General features: G+C 38.8%; 1 protein-coding gene across 3 annotated transcripts in view; it reads left to right on the forward strand.

The window, feature by feature from the left end:
• The window catches only part of DLG1 (discs, large homolog 1 (Drosophila)), an 84,092-nt gene that overhangs the window by 10,743 nt on the left and 51,749 nt on the right, over positions 1–21,600 (forward strand). For 2 of the 3 annotated variants that reach the window (XM_010152293.1, XM_010152294.1), the window contains exons 2-4: positions 16,704–16,757; positions 19,299–19,349; positions 20,516–20,640. In XM_010152293.1, coding sequence (XP_010150595.1) covers positions 16,704–16,757; positions 19,299–19,349; positions 20,516–20,640 — 230 coding nt within the window. Of the gene's footprint in view, positions 1–12,389; positions 12,489–16,703; positions 16,758–19,298; positions 19,350–20,515; positions 20,641–21,600 lie in introns of all 3 variants that reach the window. The other variant, XM_010152292.1, reaches the window with a different exon arrangement.

Below are 21,600 nucleotides of genomic sequence, written 5' to 3' on the forward strand. Positions count from 1 at the left end.
AAAGTATCTGGATAGCAATACAAAGCTACTGGAACTGTAGTGAAGGTCATAGCCTGTGTTTGGGAAGAATTCAGCATGTGTAAAGATAAAATGCTATATGCCACTTATGTGCGTGAACCTTTTGTAGATGAAGTAAGGACTAGTTTTATATAAATTTATATAAATTTATAGTATAAAGGGATAGTAAAACTTGATGCATAAATTAAGTAATTTTCCAGAACTTTGACATTTACATCCTGGAAAAAAAACTCATGTATTTTAATTATTGGGTTGTTATAAATAGCTTTTATTGTGTGGTTTTCTGTTTGCTGTTAATGGGAGGTAAATGACGTTCTGCTCATGGTCAGTATTTTAGGGCAAATTTGTTTATATTTATAAAGAGATTTTTGGATGGGTAATAATAGATTGCTCACAAAACAATACAGTTTTCAATAAAATAATAATTACTTGTCTTAAAAGCTTGGGTTGACTGACCTTCTTCAGATCACTTCATAAGTCCTTGTGTTAAGACTGTATGTGCCCTTAAGTACTTTGAGGGCAGTGGGGTGCTGTATGTAAATGAACCTGAATGTTTCTTATCCTGAAGAAAAACCAGGTGGTGCTTTGGATAAGATGAGCTTAACGTGCACCATTTTCATATTTTATGAATAATGTTTCTTACTGACTTACTAAAATAAAAAAATAGCCCCCCAAAAACCTTTGGAGCAGAGGAGTGGGATAGGTTTGAGAGATAACTGGCACATATCTACTGCTGACAGAGATCACTTCCTAATATCAGAGCTAGACAGGTATAGGTCATCTTTGCTGTCTGAATGAATTATAAAGAACAAAATAAGTGTGAGGAGGATATAATTATTCCCCGAATAATTTAGGAGTGACTGGAAATTATGTATTCTGAGAGCTTACAAGCGTTTTATCTATTAAAGCATGTACACAGTAACCAACCTTTGTTGTATTTTGATATAATAGTGCTCTCAGGAGTGAAGAGAGTCTATTACATCTCAGTTTCTTACCACAGCATACCCTTTCTACTGTGAATTTCAAAAACCAAAATATTGACACCCTGGAGCTGCCATTATTTTTCTATAATAAAGTCTTAGAACACATATTCCCTGCCTAGTCTTTTTCTGATGCTGAAACCCTCCTTGGGCTTCTTTGTGGACACTTTTGCATAATAATGAAAGCTACTATTCTTAAGGCTGATGTTATTTAAATGGAGCTTTCTAGGCCTCGCTTTAAATTGCAAATTAAATGCATTAAATTCATTCTCAGTAGCACTTATAAACCTAAATGAGGAGCCTTGTAATTCTGTTTTGAGCTTAGAGAGCTGGGCTGCTTGGTGAGTACAGATGACTAACCGACTGCATAGGGTTCAGTGCTAGACATTCACTTAGTATTTGAAAAGCAAAAGCCACAGATTACCTTTGATAAAACCAGTGCTAACTGCATACATTTGCTCTATTACGGATTTGGAATATGACTGACATTCAACCATTTAAGCAGTGCCTGAGAGATTTGGCAGGACAAATTAGCTTGAGCTAAATACATCTTTGTGAATACCAGACCTCAGAAGTGGACAGTGGGGGTGTCCTTTGGATGAAACATTATTTGTAATGTTATGTCAAGTCTGTAAGAGTCCTTTTCTAGATGGTGACTAGAGAGAGGAGAGGTTGGTTGCTGAAACTGTTGTTCTCTTGAAACTGTTGTTCATATTTGCATGAGGTTCTTAGCACCTGAAGGTTTGACTCCTTAAACAATCACTGGAAACTGTGTGAGGGCACTGGTGATAGTTTTGTAGTTCCAGGTTTCCCATTTCTGCGTTGTGGGCGTCCATTTATCTCACATGCGAATCTCTACTTTTGCTACCCAGTACAACTGTGTCCCACAAACCGCTGGACTTGTCCTGTATTATTGCTTACTAGGCCTCGGCAAGTAAGAGTATTTGTGTCACTGCCTTTGCTGCTCTACTTCTGCCTGGGTAATCATGGTGCAAATGGTTCCTTTCTGGTTTGTTTTTGTAGGTGAAGATCGCAATAAAGAATTGATGGTAAATAAATTGCTTATTTGTCTTTAAATCTGTTCAGGTCATTGTCACCATCTGTGGTTTTACTGATATTCTGCTGTCACTGTTTTTTCCCCTTCAAAGCTTTTTATTTATGTTTTAAGTTCAGAGTTTTAAGTTCATGTGAGTTCATTGTGAAATGCTGTGGGGTTTGAGGAGGAAACTAGGTTAGAGAATCAATTTGTTGACTGAGTTAAAAAAAAAACAGAACACCAAACTAAAAACCAACCAACCAGATAACCCCTGCAGTTGAGTCGTATCTAGCATGCTAGCTGTGTGTCTTTAAAACGGGGTGCTCACATAGATAGGGTGTTCAAGAACCGTGGTTCGCTCTGGAAAAAAGTGAGATCTAAAGGGAAGCCACAGGCATTCAGTCTAGTCTTTGTGATCTAAAAGGGCTGGGTGTGTAAACCTCTCTTCCGGGGATCCTGAAAAACTTTCATATCTTCGTTACAGTATTTACCTGAACTGATGTTACAGCTCCAAGGTGGCTTGCCTGTCCTCAACATCTCTTAGTCAAACCGTTATCTACTAACTGACACATCATCTTGTAGATGTACCCTGATAGGATCCAGGCTCAGCTTCTGTGCTTACATGCTTTCTGTCCAAACTCTCCTTGGAGAGACCTGGATAGCATCCACGTGGAGATCTAGGCATTTTTATTACGTTGACTGTGGGAATCAGTCTTTGCTCCATTATGGCAAGGAGCAGGGAGAGCCCCTGAAGGCATAGGAGGGTCAGATGCCCAGATCTGAAGCCAGAAGTTCTTCATCCTTGTATCATTCCAGAATGATAGGCAGGCTTAATCATAACCACCCATGGGTTGAGGCCATCATAATTAAACTTATTTACCCCAGACAGTCTCTCTTAAGGTTGGTTTATTGTTGAAAGTACATGTAAATGGATTACACTGAATGGCGTAGGAAATTCGAAACAACCCCCCATCCCGTGAAGTACACATGATACAAATGCTGTCACAAACTTATAAGCATGAGTGGTTAGAAAGCTAAAAAAGTGTGTTTATTTTACATAATTATTTTAGCCACTGTGCATGAAATACTGAGATATGGCACCCATATCAAAACTGGAGAGTTAATGCACTAATGGGATGAACAAGGTGGGCAGGTGAGTTCGAGTTCATCGGGTGGGAAGTGCATTTTTAAAGCCAAGAAGTAGTCCGCTGGCAAGAGAGAAGTTTTCTCAGTTGAAAGAAATACCAAACGTGTAGAGAGGGAAAATCTTGAGTCATGTTTGTATTAACAGTATTCTCTTTTTTTGGTAGTTCTGCTGCACGTCCTCTGTATTCGGTGTGTTTTCTCTAGACCAGCTTATCGGCAGTGGCAGTGCTCATGCCTGGGTAGGACTGGGTCTTGTGTCTTTGCAGTTCTCACAATTCACATACTTGCAGCATATTAGCATGTCTGATGGTGTTATATGCTGGGTTGATATATGAACACTGTTTGGAAAGTCAGCACGTAAGTGCTTATCTTGAGATAGTTCTATGCTTTTTATAGCTTTTGTGCAACTTGGTAGTGGGTTGGTTTTTTTGAATTTCTGTGAAATGTTGTTTAGTAGTAGGGAAGTACTTGGATATGTTTTATTCCAAATCCCCTTGATGCTACTTTTTGTTTAAAGTCTTGGAGAAATGCACTCAGGAAAATATGCATGTCTTTGATTGGTTAGCGACACAAGTCGCAGACTGTGGTACTAAGGTGCCGCCCCGGCCGCAGAACGGCACTGAGTTAGGGATGGTGCGTCAGTGTTGAAGGTAGCTCTGTGCTTGGACTTAGGTGCTCTGGGCAGCCTACAGCTAACATGGATTATGAATGAGGATGGGTGGCAGTTGTGCTTTAATCTTACCACCGTTAGACCCCACCAAACAGCCTATAAATCCCTGAAGGTATGGTTAGATGAGTATTGACTTGTGTAATTTTCAGGAAGATGGATGTGAAATGGTTAAAATAGTAGGTTTCACTGGTGAAATGTCCTGTGGCGTTCTAGGATGTAGTCAGAGAAAAGATATAAAACTACACTACCAAAGCTTAACTTATGTGTCCCTAGAAAGAAAATACTCCTCTTATATTAAAATACTCCTCTTATATTCAGCTTTGTCACTGGGTATAGAATCAAAATTGTTTCTTCCTACCAAAACTAAAGTTTTGATCAATTTGGGAAGATATTTTATTTCCTATTTTCAGGAATAGGTAATGGCTATGGGCATCAGTCATGTCATATTAACAGAATTTGCTGATTTTGTGGTACCTGCCTGAAGGCAATGCAATTTTTTTTTTTTTTAAAGGATTCTCCCAGTTATAGAATTGCTTTTTGGAAGTAATTAAAGTTCGTTATTCAAGCTTTAAAAAAGACCTTTGCGGTAGGCATTGCTGGTCAAATATTACTACTATTTTCCCTCTCCTTGGGTATTGTTATTATCCAGCTATGGAATGGGTGTTGTAGAATGTGGAAAGAAAATGGTTCTTGAAGAAATACTACTTGTAAAAGATTACTGGCACTTTAACAGATTGCTGCAAAGAAGTGTGCACTGTGCATTTGATGTAGTAATTTAAAATAATGAAATATTGATGATTCAGCTTTGTGTTAGCAACAAATTGTTCGGAGTTGGTATGTAATACGAAAGCACAACCTGATCCTGAACCCCCTCTGGTTATAAAAAATCACTTAGCACTTGATACTAGAGTGGAGCAGTTCGTGCTAGCAATTAATGCAGTCTGCAGAGAACACTTGCGGGTTAAGGCTTTCTGCAGTCAAAAGATGATTTGCCAAAGCTGTGCAGCTTTAGTTACATAACTGCTTTTCCTTGCTTTGAATTATGCATATGTCCCACTGCTTCATCAGAGATGACTTTTTTCCTGCTAGAGTGACTGCAAGGCAGGCTCTGCCTTACCTTACATGTTGGAATGCAATTGGGCAGTGATCCCTGTTACCTAATATCTGATTAATCTCTTAATATCATTCTTCTTGCCTTCTCTACTTTATTCTTTTTTTCTGTTGCCTGTTTTAATTTTGTTTATGCCATGATTGTTCTAGATAAGCATTACTTTAATTTGCTTTAAGCTTTGCTTAATATTCCTGTCCTCCTCATGTATTTTTGACCAAGATGCCTTATTCACTTTCCATAGTTGCATAATACTAAATTTCAATGAAAGCTTTTTTCACTGGAGATTGTGCTGGCACACCGTGCAGCCCTGGATGAGTTGAGAATTCTGCCGGTACCTCCTGTTCCTTGGCTGTGTTTTGGTGCTTGGACTGTTGCTCTTGGAACTACAAGTGCCTTCAAGTTTTTGTTTTCTTTTAATTATTGATATCTTATTGATATTATCTTCAGGACCAAAGGCATGAGGACTTCCAGAAAAAAACCTTGTGCTCTTGCCAGGTGTCTGCTACATCTTCATTCTTTTGCCACTGAAGTCAGCATGTCTGAAAGCACACTGGAGAGATATTGATTCCCTTGTCTCATCTTTTGCCTTACCATCTTCCTTTTTCTTGTTTGGAGGAGAATGGAGGAAGCCAGACAGCCAGGTTTCCAAGAATATGGTATCCAGCTTCTACTCCCCTAGTCTTCATTTTTGCGCTTAGAGCATATCAAAGCTGATTTTCTTTTTAATCAAGACACTACTTGGCTTAGTCTTTTCAACAAAGTTGATGCCTTCAGGAGTAAGTTGTTCCTTTTGAATCTGGAACATCACCTATTTTAGGATTTGTTATGTACATGAGAGAAAAGCTTCATATGCAAGTAAAATGGGTGGTACAAATGCAGCTTGCTAAATCTCAAGCTATTTTGATAATATCTCTGGAAAAAAACCCAGTTTGTCTGTGGTCTACCAAAGCAGCCATGTGCCATGCTGTTACCAAAGAAGACTGACAGGGGGTTCAGCACAAGACAGCCTCCATCCATATAATCTTTGCCGACTGGGGAACGTGCCTCAGTTGCTCCATATTAATGGGTCTGTGGAAATTTCTCAAATGAATAAAGTTAGTTGTGATGCGTTTGGTTTTGAACTGTTGGCCTAGATACACATTTACAACGTGCTTATTCCCCTTTACCTTTTGTTAACAAAATATAGAGATTCTTGGGTTGTCTAGAGCAGAACAACCTGGGTGCATCTCCCCATATGTGTTAGTGGGACACAGTCCTCCAGCTCCCTGATACTTCAGAGGCAAAAGACTTACCTACCATACACATGTGCAAGTCTGCAAATGCTTGGGTGACCAACACATTTCCACCTTCCTGTCACTAGCCAGAAACCCTCTGTCTCTGCACTTAGGAATATTGCATTAATGATATGTTGTGCAGCTCTTGATTGTATCCATTCTGGGTATAAGATGAGATATGGCAGCTCTTGGTGATTAGAGAAGCATCTGTCAGTTCCTATTTATCTCTTAATATCCATGCTATAAATAACTGGAAATGTTTGTACTTAAGTCTGTGTTTCTGGGTATTTTTATTGTGTGTAAAAAATTGTGCTGACTCATAGTATTTAAATATTCATATTTGCTGTAGGAAAGTGTACAGTGAGAGGGAGAATAACCATGTTTTAATGCTACGAACTAATGAAATCTCTCCATTTTATCCAAATACAGTATGGATGATGTAATCAAGCTTTGTTCCCTATGGGCTAGTGTCCTTCATTCTTACCATTCACAGCGCCGGATATTCAAATTCACAGCATATTCCTAGAATAGACCCATAGGGCAAGAGGCAGATGATGTGTGCTGTGGCTGGTCCAGAGCTGTGCAAATGCTGGCTGTGTGTCCACTGTCAAGGAGGCGGCATGACTGCTGACATGAGCCTGCTTCCTCCTTCTGTGAGGCTAGGAATATAGCTGTCTGCATTTAGCTGTAAGCTCTGGGAAAATCACTTTTGATCCTTACCTCTTTTTAGAATGAATAATTTAAAATTGGCTGGTAAAGTTAAATATTCAACAGTATGATTAAATCAAACCAGCTTCTCAATGCATGGTTTTTTTTTGGGGTGTCATGGTTTATGCCCAGCTGGCAAGTAAGCACCATGCAGCTGCTCGCTCACTCCTCCCTCAGCGAGATGGGGAAGAGAAGATACAAAGAAAGGCTCATGGGTTGAGACAGGAACAGGGAGGGATCACTTACTAATTATGGTCATGGGCAAACCAGACTTGACTTGGGGAAGAAAATAAATTCGATTTGTTACCTACATCACAGTAGGATAATAAAAAAATGCTTTAGTGGGGGTTGTTGTCAGTCCATCACACAGTGTCTCTGCTGCTCCTTCCTCTTCAGGGGAGGATCCTCACACTCTGCCCCTGCTCCAGCCTGGGGTCCCTCCCACTGAAGACAGTCCTCCACAAACTTCTCCAACGTGAGCCCTTGCCATGGGCTGCAGTTCTTCATGAACTGTTCCAGGTGGGTCCCTTCCATGGGGTGCCATTCTTCAGGAGCTGCCTGCTCAGCATGGGCTGCCCACCCGGCCTTCTTCAGGCATCTCCCTGCGCCAGTGTGGGACCCTCTCTGGGTTGCAGGGTGGGTCTTTTCTCCCCCGTGATCCCACATGGCTGCAAGGCACAGCCTGCCCTCTCACCACAGTCTGCAGGGGAACCTCTACTCCAGGCACCTCTTTTCCTCTGACTGTGCTGTCTGCAGGGTTGTCTATCACACATTCTCACTCCTCTCTCTGCCTGTAGTTGCCAGTGCATGTGGCTTTTTTTCTCCCACTTAAATATGTTCTCCCAGAGGTGCTGCCACCATCACTGATGGGCTCAGCCCTGGCCAGAGGCTGATGTGGAGCTGGGGAAGCTTCGAGCAACTTCTCACAGGAGCCACCCCTGTAGCCCCTCCCCTGCTACCCAAAACCTGCCACACGAACCCAGTGCAGGGTGGGGGGTAGGAGTTGTTTTGGGGTTTCTTTGTTTTGAAAATTGTGGTAAAAATGTAATACAGAGCTCGTGCACCTGTGGTGTTAGAAACAGGATGAATAACATAATAAAGAACTCAGGTTTGTTTATATGTCTTAATTTATTATTTAAAAAATATTTTAATTTAAACAATGTGCGCCTTTAAATTGGGCTCTCACAGTGCTGTTGTATTTCATGGAAATGCAACACTGAAAATTATTAAAACAAAGTACTTCTTGTTACGGCCTGAAGAATTTTGTTTTCTTTGATGGAAGTTAATGTTGAAATCTTGTACAATGTCTCTGCCCATTCACAACTCCTATACTTTTCATGATAAGCTTCTTTAAGTTCATTAGTTTTCACCCGTCATAAAGTGTTCAGAAAAGTAGAGGAATTGGTATATTTTAAAATTTTCTAGATGTAAACTTCAGAGAAGTCTTGAGGTGGTAAAATACAATAAAGTTTAGGGACAGTAGGATCTTATAGAAGAAAGAAAATAACTATAACCTTTCATAGTTTCTTTTTAATATATAAAGTCAGATGACTTCTGTCTCTTCAGTAATTTGTGCATTGCATTGATTATTTATGCCCAGCAAATTGACTGTTGTGTGGTGGTTCAATGGTGCTCTTTAAATAGAGGGAGAGAGTACACAACATGCAGACTAGCTAAAATAGCGTTTACGGTTTCTTCCTATGACCATAATCTAGAAAACAAATCATGTTTTGAACTTTCCCAGGAAGCAATATTTTCATTTATTTTCCCTTCATTTTTTTGCAAAGAGGACTGTTTGTATTGCTAGTTTCATGACTGCTCACTGTCCCTACTACAAATACTGTGGTGCTCTAGATGAGAGTGAAATGGGAACACTCAAGCTCACTGGTTTAACAAGGAACCCGAGGATGGAATTACGTCAAAATCTTCATGTGCAACCCAAGCAGCTCCGCCATCAGCAGCCGGCACTGAGCGTTCACACATCTTTTTCTTCGTCCACCTTGCCTGTGTCTTGCAAACATAGAGGAAAATTCATAAACCTGCGTGACAGTGTGAAAAAGAGCCCTACAAAAAGCACAGCAAAAGTCAAAGCCGCTAGTGGTTGGCTGTCTGATGGCTCATGTTCTAATTGTTCTTTAGAAAAGGTATGTACTGCTCTAGGTGTTTATAGATGTGTTTTTGGTGCACACCATAGGAAGTGTATCACTTTCTGTAGTTTTATCCCTGCTGTTTGTAGAGACTAAATGTTACTTAATTTTCCTTTTTTTACTTAATTTTATTTTGTATTTTACTGCTAGAAAACAAAGTGGTACTAATTGAAATTGGGCTGGCAAAGAAATACTTCCTCTTAGTGTTTTCCCATTAAGACTGTTGCACTGTATACGCTGTAGATTTTCTTAATAGTAATTTCTTGAAAGTGAAGAAAGTGTGGTTTGCTTGATTTGTGTTCTCCAAAGTATGTTTTTTAGTACTTGGCAGATAGCAGCATTATGGAATTAGCTGGCTTAGTTGATCTGCTTCGGGATTTGTATGGTTCTTTCATCGTTCAGGTCAGTTGTTGGTTAAACAGGAGAAAATGGGTGTGTGTTTCCTTTTCACAACATCTGGACTTAGGTTTGGAGGCACTCATTCTAATGGACCATTTCAAGTTATTTGATCTTACCTATTTTAAACATACCACTTTAAATCATTATTTTTTTATTTATAAAGATTAGAAAGTCCATCCTTAAAAAGTAATTACTCGATCTATTGTACTGTTTTAACAGCATGGCTTTTTATTGTAGCTGTTAAGCACATTTATTTAGGCTGACAGACTGTTGAGGTGGTGCATTCCTATATATGTCTCTTGTACTTGTTGCTGTAGCTCACGTATATTCAAAACAAGGTTTTAAAATGCTTTTCTTTGTAGTTTAAATAAGTTTGTCCTTTAAAACTGGGCTTATTAGAGGGTGCAGTCAGTCTCATTTGAAGTTATTTTGAGAATATTTTGGTTTTCAGAATGCTTTAGCATGTTATTTTTGAGAATTCCTCAAAGTTACAAATGTTTCTTGGAAATTTCTGGGAAGCAGAGCACTGAAAGTGACACCCTGAGCTGTTGGAGCCTATTTAACTGCTCTCACAGATATCAGTATTGTATAATAATTTCCAGACTGACTAGGCGCCATACTAAAATAAAATCAGCATTCTTCTGTTGTAACAGTGGTTCAGGTCATCTTGCTCTGATGGTTAGAAAGCTGTTCATTTCCTGCGCTGTCCTTCCTTGTGGTAGCCATGGTGCCTACATGAATTCGCTGTATTTCGGTAAACGTTTTACGTGAAGACAGTCTTGCCTTCATTTGGATTTGCATATCCTTTGAAAGCGGTTGCCAGTGTTGCCACCTCCTTACTCACCCACAGGGCAGTGGAGGAGACCCAGCAGGAACATTGCCAGGATGCTTGGAGGAGCAGGGGAGTAGCTTCTAAGAGTCAGTGGATACTACACCATCAGCACAAAGGGAAAATACAGTGACAGTACTAATAGCTTATGAGTCTGGAACCTGGATGAATTCAAGGACTTTGAACCATGTCAGTTTTAAAACAATAAGGATAAAAATTGAAACTTGTTGGGAGGGCTCTTGAGGTGTTTGGGAACGAGAAGCCCAGAGAGAGAAGGAAGGAAGCAGGAGAAAAAAGCTGCTGTTTGGTGCAGAGAGCGGTGCAGGTTGTTTGGCCCATGAGGCAGTGGCTATGACTGTATCAGTTATTTTGCAAAGTCAGAGGGCAGGGGAATGTGGTCAGTATGTAAGAATAACTTAGATTTGGTTTTAGTCTTCTCTTATTGCAGGAGTTGTAACTGTAAAGCTGGAATTTTTCTGACCTAGTAATGGCTAGCTTTTCAGCCTTAATATTGTGTTATATTTTGATATGTAATATGTGTATATCTGAACTTTCAGTTAACAGGGTGGTGGTTTTTTTTTTTTTTTTTTACTATGTGTATACATGGGAAGCTGCTTACTTTGGAACAATACAGGCTTAAAAAGTTGGCTTATTTTTTGCATACATAGGGCTGAATGATTGCTTAATCTATTTAATTTGACCTGTTCTCTAAAGGTTGCATTGTTCTCCAGTAACTGGAGGTTTGCTGCACTGAACATTTCCTGCATCCTTTGCAAAATGTGCATTATCATTTTTCTAGACTCTCCCCTACCCCCCTTTTTAACGCTTGAAAGACTGTGGTGGTGTCCACAGAAGTAAGGATGTTTAAATGACAATAGTAGTAATCTTTCAAGATATAAAATATATTTTGTTCTTATATCTGTTGAAAACTGGAACATTTTTCACCAATTGTTTATTATGATTAGATTGACTTTGAGCTAAAAAAACCTGTAGAAAAACCATATGTCCGTTCAATAAGGGTTGCTACTCTTGGGCTGTTTCAAGTTTCTTTAGTATTTGCTTTTACCATTTAATTTGGTGTATGCTATTGGTATATGTTGCTTTGGTGTTTTTTTTGTGTGTTTTTTTTTTTAATATTTCAACCTTACAGTACATTTATTACTTTTATGTTCTGAGTTTTTGTTAATTTCCAGGGTTTAGTATTTTCTTTTGTCATTGTATTTCATTATATTTAAAGATCACAAGATTGTCTTGGAACAACTAAGTTGGAAGAGCTTTGATCCGCTATTCAGCTTCTAATTTTGATGATAGTTGCCAGTAGTTTATGTTGCTGACAACTTGTTGACAGCCAATATGTTAACATCTCAAAATGATTTAAGCCAATGTTTTGCTCAAAATTCTATTTGTAACCTTGCTTCCTGGCAGCTTCAGTGTCCAGAGCTCTACTGGTTAATATTTCAATGAAAATTCCTAAGACAAAAATTCCATTAGTCTGAAGGTGTATGGTAAAGCTGTGTGAAGGTGGTTGAGAAGTAGACTGAATCTGTCTTAGCAACTTCTGCCCATTTGACTAAAAGTGGGTTTTTGTGGTTTTTTTTTTTATTTTTGCCCAGTTTAGAATCCTTAATGTACTGTGATTTCCTCTCCCCCTCCCCATCAAAAAAGAGTATAACTTTGTTCAGTGCCATGAGCTTCAGCCTGTCTCCCTGCTTGTGCACACTATTGTCTAAGTGAAGGGCATCTGTTGTGAAACCAGCCCACAACAGCTTGAGCCTGTTCTTGACACAGCCAGGTTTTCTGTTGCACCCCGAAGTCTTGCTGCTCTGTCCTGCAAGGTGAGTAACTGGGTACAAATAAGCAATGTGGATGTGTCTTACTACTTTGGGGTCTCTGACCGTTGCTGGGGGTGCGCAGCCGTATGCAGCATGGTGTGGTTTCTCTTCAGTTGTGATGACAGTCTCCAAAGACAGATGCTATTTCAGAATTATTTTTTTTAAGCTGTTAAACTTGAATCTTGTTTAATTTTTTTTCTAGTCTTCATTATTCTTGACATTTTGTTGGTGATTTTTAGCCCACAGAAGCTGTTCCTTCCTCTTCTCCCATTGTCCCTGTGATCCCTGTCCCACCAGTCCCTGCTGAGACCACTGTCATCCCATCCACCATACCACAGGTTTTTATTCTTTTTTTGTTACATTTGTTCAACCTTCATTTGTTCTGTTTATTTAATTGTTTTGTTTAAGTTCATGTTTTGGTACTCTTTACACATGGGTTTGAGATGAACTGTGAAATAGCTGAATTAGTAATACACTGAAGTTTCATTTTAATTTTTGTTTGTTTTATAGCAGATTTTAATCCATTTAATAAAATATCTGTATTTTCATATGAAAGCATATTAGTAAGTTATAAAATAGCTTAAAGGAACCATAACCTTCCCCAGCATCGAGCTCAGACTGACAGACCTGTAGTTCCCTGGATCCTCCTTCTGGCCCTTCATGTAGATGGGCGTCGTAAACGTTTTTTTCCTGAGTTCTAGGCAAAGCTCTCTGTTCAGACAGGCCGGTGGTCTTCCTGCCGGCTTGTCTTTTGGCATGTGGGGATGGCTCCTGCGCCTCTAAGATTTCCTTCTTGAAGAATGTCCAGCCTTCACGACTGCCTCCCAAGGACTCTGTCAGCCAACAAGTGAAAGCAGTAAACATGAGTTAGCATTTATGTCTTGCACGTAACTTGGAATATGTGACCCCAGCGTGCCAAGCTGTGAAATTATTTAGGATGGGGAGCAGGTGTATTTTTGCACACTGAATGGCGTTCTGTTCGTTTTTGGTGTGTGTGTGTGTGGGGGGGTTTTGGCTTTGGGTTTTTTTTTTTTGGTAACTTTCAGTGCACAAATCTCAAACCATGGGTGCACACCTTTTGAGAAGATGGGTCACTTTTACAGTTGTTTGGTGACAGATATTTATTAATTTTAAAAGGTAATAAAGCTATCCAGAATATTATTGGGATATTTTTGTAGCATACACATCAGTATTATTTTTTTCTTAATGTCTGCTTTCAAGCTACATGTCTAAACTTTTAACAGGTGGTGGTCTTTAATTTTTGCTACAGTGCGAAATTTCACATAATCTAATAATTTTCAGAAGTTTTACAGTTGGCTGTTTTATTATGCAGTTTCTAGTGGCTGTAGGCTTACACGAATCTGTCACCCGTGCTTTTCCCGACAGGCAAATGGGAGATTTGATTAGATTCTTAACTGTTTCATATAACCATAGAATGGTTTGGGTTGGAAGGGATCTTAAAGACCATCCAGTTTCAAATCCCCTGCCATGGGCAGGGACACCTTCCACTAGAACAGGTTGGCAGGGACACCTTCCACTAGACCAGGTTGCTCAAAGCCTCATCCAGCCTGGCCTTGAACACTTCCAGGGATGGGGCATCCACAGCTTCTCTGGGCAACCTGTTCCAGTGCCTCACCACTCTATCCATGAAGAATTTTTTTCTGATATCCAATCTAAATCTCCCCACTTTCAATTTTAACCCATTACCCCTTGTCCTGTCACTCCCTGCCCTTGTTAAAAAGTCCCCCCCAGCTTCCTTGTAGCCCCTTCAGGTACTGGAAGGTGCTACAAGGTCTCCCCAGAGGCTTCTCTTCTCCAGGCTGAACAAGCCCAACTCTCTCAGCCTGTCCCCACAGCAGAGGGGCTCCAGCCCTCTGATGCTGGATTACAAGCAGAAGAGTAAGAATTGAGTAGTCTGTGCCTCTGTGTCTTCTGAGTGCATATAGATACCTGCAGAAGTCAGTGATAGAACTCTGCATCATACATGTTTCTGAGCAATTAGAAATTACCACAGGAAGTTATAATCAACTTTGGATTTGGCAGATGCATTTTTGTGCAACGGATACATCTCTTTCTTTCATTAGACGCTTTATCCCTTAGGCAAGGCCTTAGTCTGCTTGTAAACAAACTTGTCAAATGCCTTTTAAATATTTGAACAAGCCCTGGCACAGAAGCTTTAAAGTGTTAGGTAATTTGGAGAAGTCTTTCCTAACAGACTGAAATACTAGGTATTCCTTCCAAAAAACGTTTTATGTGTTGAGTTAGATGTTGCCCTGTGTCTTTGTAGTGTCCAGGTGTACCTTTTGGAATGCCTGGCACAAAGCTTTTTTCCTTCCCCCTTGGAAATGCTTCTTGATGGCAAATTCAGATAAATGCAGAAGGAATATTAGGGATGATTACTTAACTTACAGAAGGCATTTGGCTTCTGTTAGCTAGTTTATGTCTCCAGCATGTTGCTCATATAGTAGCCTCACCCACTAGTAGCAATTTGCTTTTTGCTAGTGTTCCTCCTCGTTTATTAAGACACTAAAAGAACACTTGTCAGCCTCAAGGAAGAGGTCGATGGGAAACCAGCTTTTACTGGCACTGCTTTGTTGATTATACTTGGGTATGACAGTATCACAACATTAAATAAAAATACATTCCAAAATTGAAGTGAAATATAAAATATATGATGGAACTTTCAAAATTAATCCTTGCCTTGTTTTTTATTTATAAAAAATAAAAATATTTTCATAGTTGATACACAAATATAACATAAATGTATGTATGCTGTTGTCTTGTAGATCTAGTGGAGATTAGACTCCTAATGCTGCATATTCAGTCAGGTTCTTAATACAGTGTATTGTTTTGTTTTTCTTAAAATCATGTTAAATGTAAAGCTCTTACAGGGTGGTGATGCATAATTTAGCTGACTGGTATTTTTAGTACAGAATATGATTTTAATAGAACTTGCACTTGAATGAGAAGCAGAAATTGGAATGTAACAATGGCAGAGAATGGTTGTGAGGGATAGCATTGTTTTGACAGATGATTATCGCGATACTAGTAATCAGTACTTGATCTCTGTATGGCATAAGGCATGCCCATGTATCTACTGAGAGAATTGCGGGGTGAGAAAGGTGCTTAGTGGCATTTTGCCAGAGTCATAAGCATTATCCTTTTTGTTTCCCTTTTATTTTTTTTTTTTAAATCGTCTACTCTGTTAACTTAAGTATTTTGGTACTTATTAAATGATCAGGCCTAATTTCTGACACATCAACCTGACAGCAGATTGATGACTCCTGTCTGGTGATGGTAGGTTATTAATCTCCAGTCTTTTGTAAGAATCTTCTGAGTCATTGCTTACTTCTTAGCTTTTAAAAATTGTGAATTCTTCAGAAGTATGTTGTTGTCATAGTAATGAAACTCAAATCCAGAATATGAATAGGTTAATGTAATTGTCATGGTTTTGTAGGTTTCAAGTTTATCTTTTAATGAGTTTAATACTAGCTTCTATTGCAGCCTGTTAAATTGTCCCTAAATTTATTTCCACATACGCACATGAGATGAAAAAAAAAAAAATTATCAAGAATGTCTTAATTGTAAAGATAATGGATTTATATGTATATGTATATATATATAAATCTCAGCTTCATCAAAGCATTAGGGAGATTAACTGTGGTTTTATGCCACTGAATTTGTAGGTCTCGTTGAACTTAATACATCAACACTCTTTGGAGTCTGCAACATATCTCCATGCTTTATTTAACCCTAATGCTACCTACTTCAAAGGCAGATAATTGATGCAAAAATAGGAAATCTATTAGGAAGTATTGAGATAAATGCCACCAGTCTATGGATTTTCTTTCAGTTGAAACCACTTTTTTTTTCTTCAGAAAAATTCTCAGTAATATCAGAGAGTACAAGTTGAATTTATTCTGCCAGTTCCTGGCTCGTGAGGAGGCTATACTGTTTCATATTCTATAGGAATAATCTCTGACTGCCTATTGTTTGTGAATCTATAACAATTTTAAGGTGGAAGCATACACTGCTGTGCAGTAGGTGAATGGCTGCTGTGAGTTTGTTTCAGTTTTGTAGATCCTTTCTTTCCGTAAGCTTGTGTTTCTGTAAGCTGATTTTCCATTTTGCAAGTTGAAGAAAGGGGAGGGAGGGGGAGTAACGTCCTAGTAGGAAGAAAGAGGAATCAAATCCACCAAAACTTGGTTTTAAGATACTGTCTGGTAAAGCAACTTCTGAATGTCCTAGTACTAGGGTAAGTGACATCATGTTAAATGGTAGTGTGACTCAGGTTTTCTGTTGTAAAATGAGAATAAATGGCAGAACTTGTATATAAAATAGGAACTTGAGTTTTGGACAAGTGTGGTTTCATGGCACAAAAGCACTTTGTTCAGGGTAGAAACAAAGTTTTTCGGAAAGTGAATTTTTGAGATTCTCAAGCTAAGGCTGCCTTTTAACAGAACTTTGAAAAACACAGCAAACTAACTTGTATAATTATCATTAGTATTTCTTTCTCTTATGCTTTATAATTTTTTTTTGTTCTTTTGTTAAAGGCAAATCCCCCTCCAGTGCTGGTGAATACAGATTCTTTGGAGACTCCGACATACGTAAGCCTACACTTTCAGTTACAACTTCAGATAATGCTTTGTGTGCGCAGTTGTGTAGGTCTGTTTCTACTGTTTAATAATACCTACTTCATCCTTCTGATGGTGCTTGATTTTTGTCTGCTTCTGTCTTGGTGGTTATTTGAAGTCCTTCAGTAGCTGTTTAAGGAAGAAAAGATGCTGTGGATGGCAGGTAGAAGGTTCAGTGTTCAGAGAACACTGTTTCTTCAACTGTGCAGGCAGATGCTTTAGTATTTAATGTGCCATTTCCATTGCATTTCTGATAAAAACACTTTTTAATGCAGTGGCTACACTTAAGATTTTAGTTCCCTTAATGTTGATAAAAATGGGTTGGTTCTGTTTGAAACATTATGGTAATAATTGTCGTTATGTGGAGGCTAAAATTTGTGTTCGGCAGTGTGTTTTGTGGTGGGAGTACCACTGGCAGAGACACACTTCCAGAGGCTTTGGAATGTATGCAAGTTTGGCATAGGTTTCAGGTCTGAATTCCTCCTGTACATTCCTCCTGCCTTTACTGATCTCCCAGTTGCTTGTAGTTTTCCTGAAGTGTTAATGTCTGGGCTGATGGCTTTATATTGTGTTTATTCTAAGTACTGGTATTAGCAAGTAAAGAATAAATTTTGTCCTTGTCAAAAGCATTCATAACTTAGCAAGGTCGCTAGAAAGAAGCTGTAATACTGAAAACAGACAAAAGTGTGAATTAACAGTTTAAGCAGAAGACAAAAGACTAGTACAGGGACATAATTGGCTCATAAATGAGTGTAATAATGATGCTGCTGACTAAAAGATCACAGCAGTAGCCTGCAGCGTGTGGCCTTTTTATTGATGTGATGCAGATACAGTTCAGAAAAGCAGATTGGAGGTGAGGTGTCTACCTGCACATAGAAACCGAAACCAAGATTAATAAATTGTGTTCACATTTCAGAAGGCCCCATCTGATAGAGCCACGTGGAGGACAGTAGATAGTAGAAAGGGAGAGAAAATAGCATTTACAGGATAAAACGGCACTAAAAAGTGTAAGATATCTAAATTACCAGTTTGCAGTGAATGGAAAACAAACAAGCCCATAACTGTCTGTACTCTAACCTACTCTGTAAGCATAGGAAGTTAAGGAAAGGAATATCCTTCTAGGTTCTCAAGGATCTAATGGAATCACAATTGTGAGGTAACTGCATCGTGAATCTACAAAAACCTGAGCTATTAAAGCTTTTTCTATTGAAATAAAAAAAGGAAAATATGAATCTAGAAGGTCAACAAGGAACAAATAGTCAAGAACACAGCTCTTAGCTGAATCATGGAGCTGCTGAGGAAGTAATCCCCCTTTGAACTCAAAAGTGGTTTGGAAAAAAAACACCAAGAAGCGTATTATTTTTTTTATTCTTTGTAAAAGCTTAGGGAAATACAAACAAAACCTAAGTTGGTGGCACATGAAAATTTTAATCATACAAGCAAAATTAAATGCAGCACAGCCAAAAGGTTCTAACCAAATTCTGCTGAATTAATAATAGGTTTTCTCATTTGAAGAATATTGCTACTTTTCTGTTGTGGCATAATTGCAGCATTTGTGTAGAACCTCCTTCAGCCAGGGGAAGTCCCTGCAAATAAAGCTTGGCTTAGTGGATCTGAGATCACTTCAAAACTTGCAAAAGGTAGAATAGGACAATAATTCTTATCATTTGATGTATCTTTGCCTCTGTGTCTGCTGATGTTTGGTTTGTTAGATAAAATCAATCAAAAAATAAACTCAAAAAAAAGGGGGGTGACTGCAGAATTGAGCTAAAGCAAAAGATAAAATTATGGAGGTGTTTGTTTATTTCTTTTTTCTAGATGATATTTTAAAACTGGATTACAAAGTTTTGTACATGGAAGTAGAGCAGACTGGTTATTAGGATTGGCTTTGTTTTGCCTAATGGTAATGAATAGGAAAATAATTATTGCCCTTGTTATTTATTTTAAAAAAAGCACCACATACTCATCAGTTGTCCTGAGCCATTTCCCAGGTACTGTAACGCTACATGACTGGTCCAGTTAGCACGTGTTGTCATTCTTGGAGATAAGCTAACAAAAACTTCTTGATCAGAGTGGCTGCTGTGGTGTTGATGTAGTAACAGATAGAGTTTCATGTATGCAGAAGGTCAAGACCTCTTCCCTTTATAATGGAGAAATATCACGTGTGGAAACTACAGTATCTTTTCCACTGAACAGACTACTAAGGACAGTTTCAGCTTACTTTGTGGCCTGAGGAACAACTGAGGATCTGAAGAGCATTTTATTGTCTGGCGTTTGGAAGCAGGGGTTTTCGCTCTATAGCGGCTGTGTGGAACAGTCTGCTCTCTGAAAACTTCACTTTTGAACTCAGACAAAAAGCGTCTGACTCGTGTACAGGGCAGTGTGAAAATCGCACGTCCCCTCTGAGCTCGGTGGTCGGTGTGCATCAGCACATGCCGTTGGACGGGAGTGAACCACCGCCTGAGCAAACTGTGCTGTATGAAGTTCTCAAGTCTCCCTTTTCTTTCTTCATAGGTCAATGGCACAGATGCAGATTATGAGTATGAAGAAATTACTCTTGAAAGGGTAACCTGCTAAATGTCTTTCTGTACTCTGTTTTAAATGGGATTTGTGAGACTTTAGTAGGGAGAAATTAACCTCTCGATACTGCTAAATGGCAATCCACAATGATCCTTAGTGGTTTTTAAATTTTAAGTAGATTATTTAACCTAAAGAAAAAAGCAGTACACCCAGTTGCTGGAGCAGGAATAGATTTTAGTAATATCCTTGACCATTATTAGTAAAATGTGGGAAGGATCTCCCTGAAACATACGGCATTTAATGTTATTATCTAGGCTTGTAGAGCATAATAACACCAAGTATGATTTCACTTCCTATGTTGCTGTTAGGATAGGCTTTTATTTACAGCCTTAGGTTTTATGTTGAGATTCAGGCTCCCAGTTGAGATTACAAGTAACACCTTTTCATGTGCGTTGCTTTGTTAGGTTTTCGATGTAGAGATCTCGGCTCTCTTGAGCTGCACTGTTAACATGCTGAGCTCTTCTGGTAGTTACTGGGAAGGTGAAGAGGTCTTGCAGGTCATAGTAAGGGCAGCAAGCTTTGAAGAGAAAGTCTCTGCACCTGTGAGGATATATTACATATGTGACACAAATTACTTGGGGGCTTTGCTGGGAAAAATAATTTGTCATTAATAATTTAATGAGGGGCGAATATTTGTATGAATAATCTTAAAGATCTAGCTCACTAGAGAGGCAAAGTATTATTCACAGAGAGGGTGGTGAGGCACTGGAACAGGTTGCCCAGAGATGTTGTGGATGCCCCATCCCTGGAAGTGTTCAAGGCCAGGCTGGATGTGGCTTTGAGCAACCTGGTCTAGTGCAAGGTGTCCCTACCCATGGCAGGGGGGTTGGAACTGGATGGTCTTTGGGGTCCCTTCCAACCCAAACCATTCTATGATTCTATGTAGTTGTGAAGCTCAATTCGGTGAGTAAGCGGTGGGGTTTGAACTGTATCTCTTAGTTACACAATGAGTTATGTTCTTACTTCTAGGAAAATACATATAATTACATCTTACATACTTTTTTATGTAGTATATTGCTTAAAGTGTCTTTTAATATTTTGTATCAGTGACATGTATATAAATTTGTTTTTATATCAAATCAAATATATATATACCAGACTATCTTTTTCCCACTAAAGTAATGTGTAATTTTTTTCCCATCTAACTTTAGGGAAATTCAGGACTTGGCTTTAGTATTGCAGGTGGTACGGACAACCCACACATTGGGGATGATTCAAGTATTTTCATTACAAAAATTATAGCCGGGGGTGCAGCTGCACAGGATGGAAGATTACGGTAGGATGACTTTCTGCTAAATTTTCTTACTCTACTTTTGAACAGTGGCTAGAACACTGTTACTTCTAGTAGTCTTATCATACTACCTGACATTTGAAATAAGTTTTTCTTACAGAAGCACTTTGTAAATAATGAGAAATGTTTGAGTATTTGAGTGGACCAATTGGTAGTGCTGTGGTTTTCTTTAGGGCAGATTTCCAGCAAAATCTGCAGTTAAGTGAACATTATCTTTTATATTTGATGGTATAAATTGATTATGCCATATGTTCTATAGCCCCTAATTCGATATACTATGCAAAGGAGAATCTTAGACAGACAGGTAGGATAGGTAGCCCTTGGTTATCCATATGCAGGTTTTTCTGATCTCTAAGATAGTTGAGCTTAATAAAAAACTTTTTATGCTTGGTATAATCCTGTGTCTTAATTTTCAAAGATTCTACACATCTTTATAATTTGTTTAAATTGATAAGAGTACTCCTTCTCCAGTATACCACATTTTGTTATTTAATCGTGGACTGGTACTACTACTCAAGTCCTAGTAAGGAAATGTTGGCATGTCATTAGATGGTAGCAAGTGATATTTATAACTCTGTTGAAGATCTCTGTTAGAAGTTAATAACAAATCACATTAATGAGTTATTTTTGTAATCCCTAACAGTCTTTAAGTATACACCTGTATCACTTTGATGGGGGGGGAAAAGCACATCTAATTGTGGGAACAGTTTTTTTCTCTTGTGTTGTCAAGAATTTGCCCTATCAATTTGCTGCAGATGCCTGATGCCTTATAGTTTTCAGGGCTAATAAGCTTATTTCAAGGCTTCATTTTAGCTGGTGCCATTGTCAGAGTTACATCTGGCAGAACGTGGTGACAGGTGGGCCAGGCATGGTACTTAATGTAATGAGAGCTCAGTGTTACTACAGCAACATGTTAAATGGAGTGGAAGGCCAGCACTTGAAAAG

This window comes from Eurypyga helias, unplaced genomic scaffold, assembly GCF_000690775.1.
Source record: "Eurypyga helias isolate BGI_N326 unplaced genomic scaffold, ASM69077v1 scaffold15235, whole genome shotgun sequence".
Classification (NCBI taxonomy): domain Eukaryota; kingdom Metazoa; phylum Chordata; class Aves; order Eurypygiformes; family Eurypygidae; genus Eurypyga; species Eurypyga helias.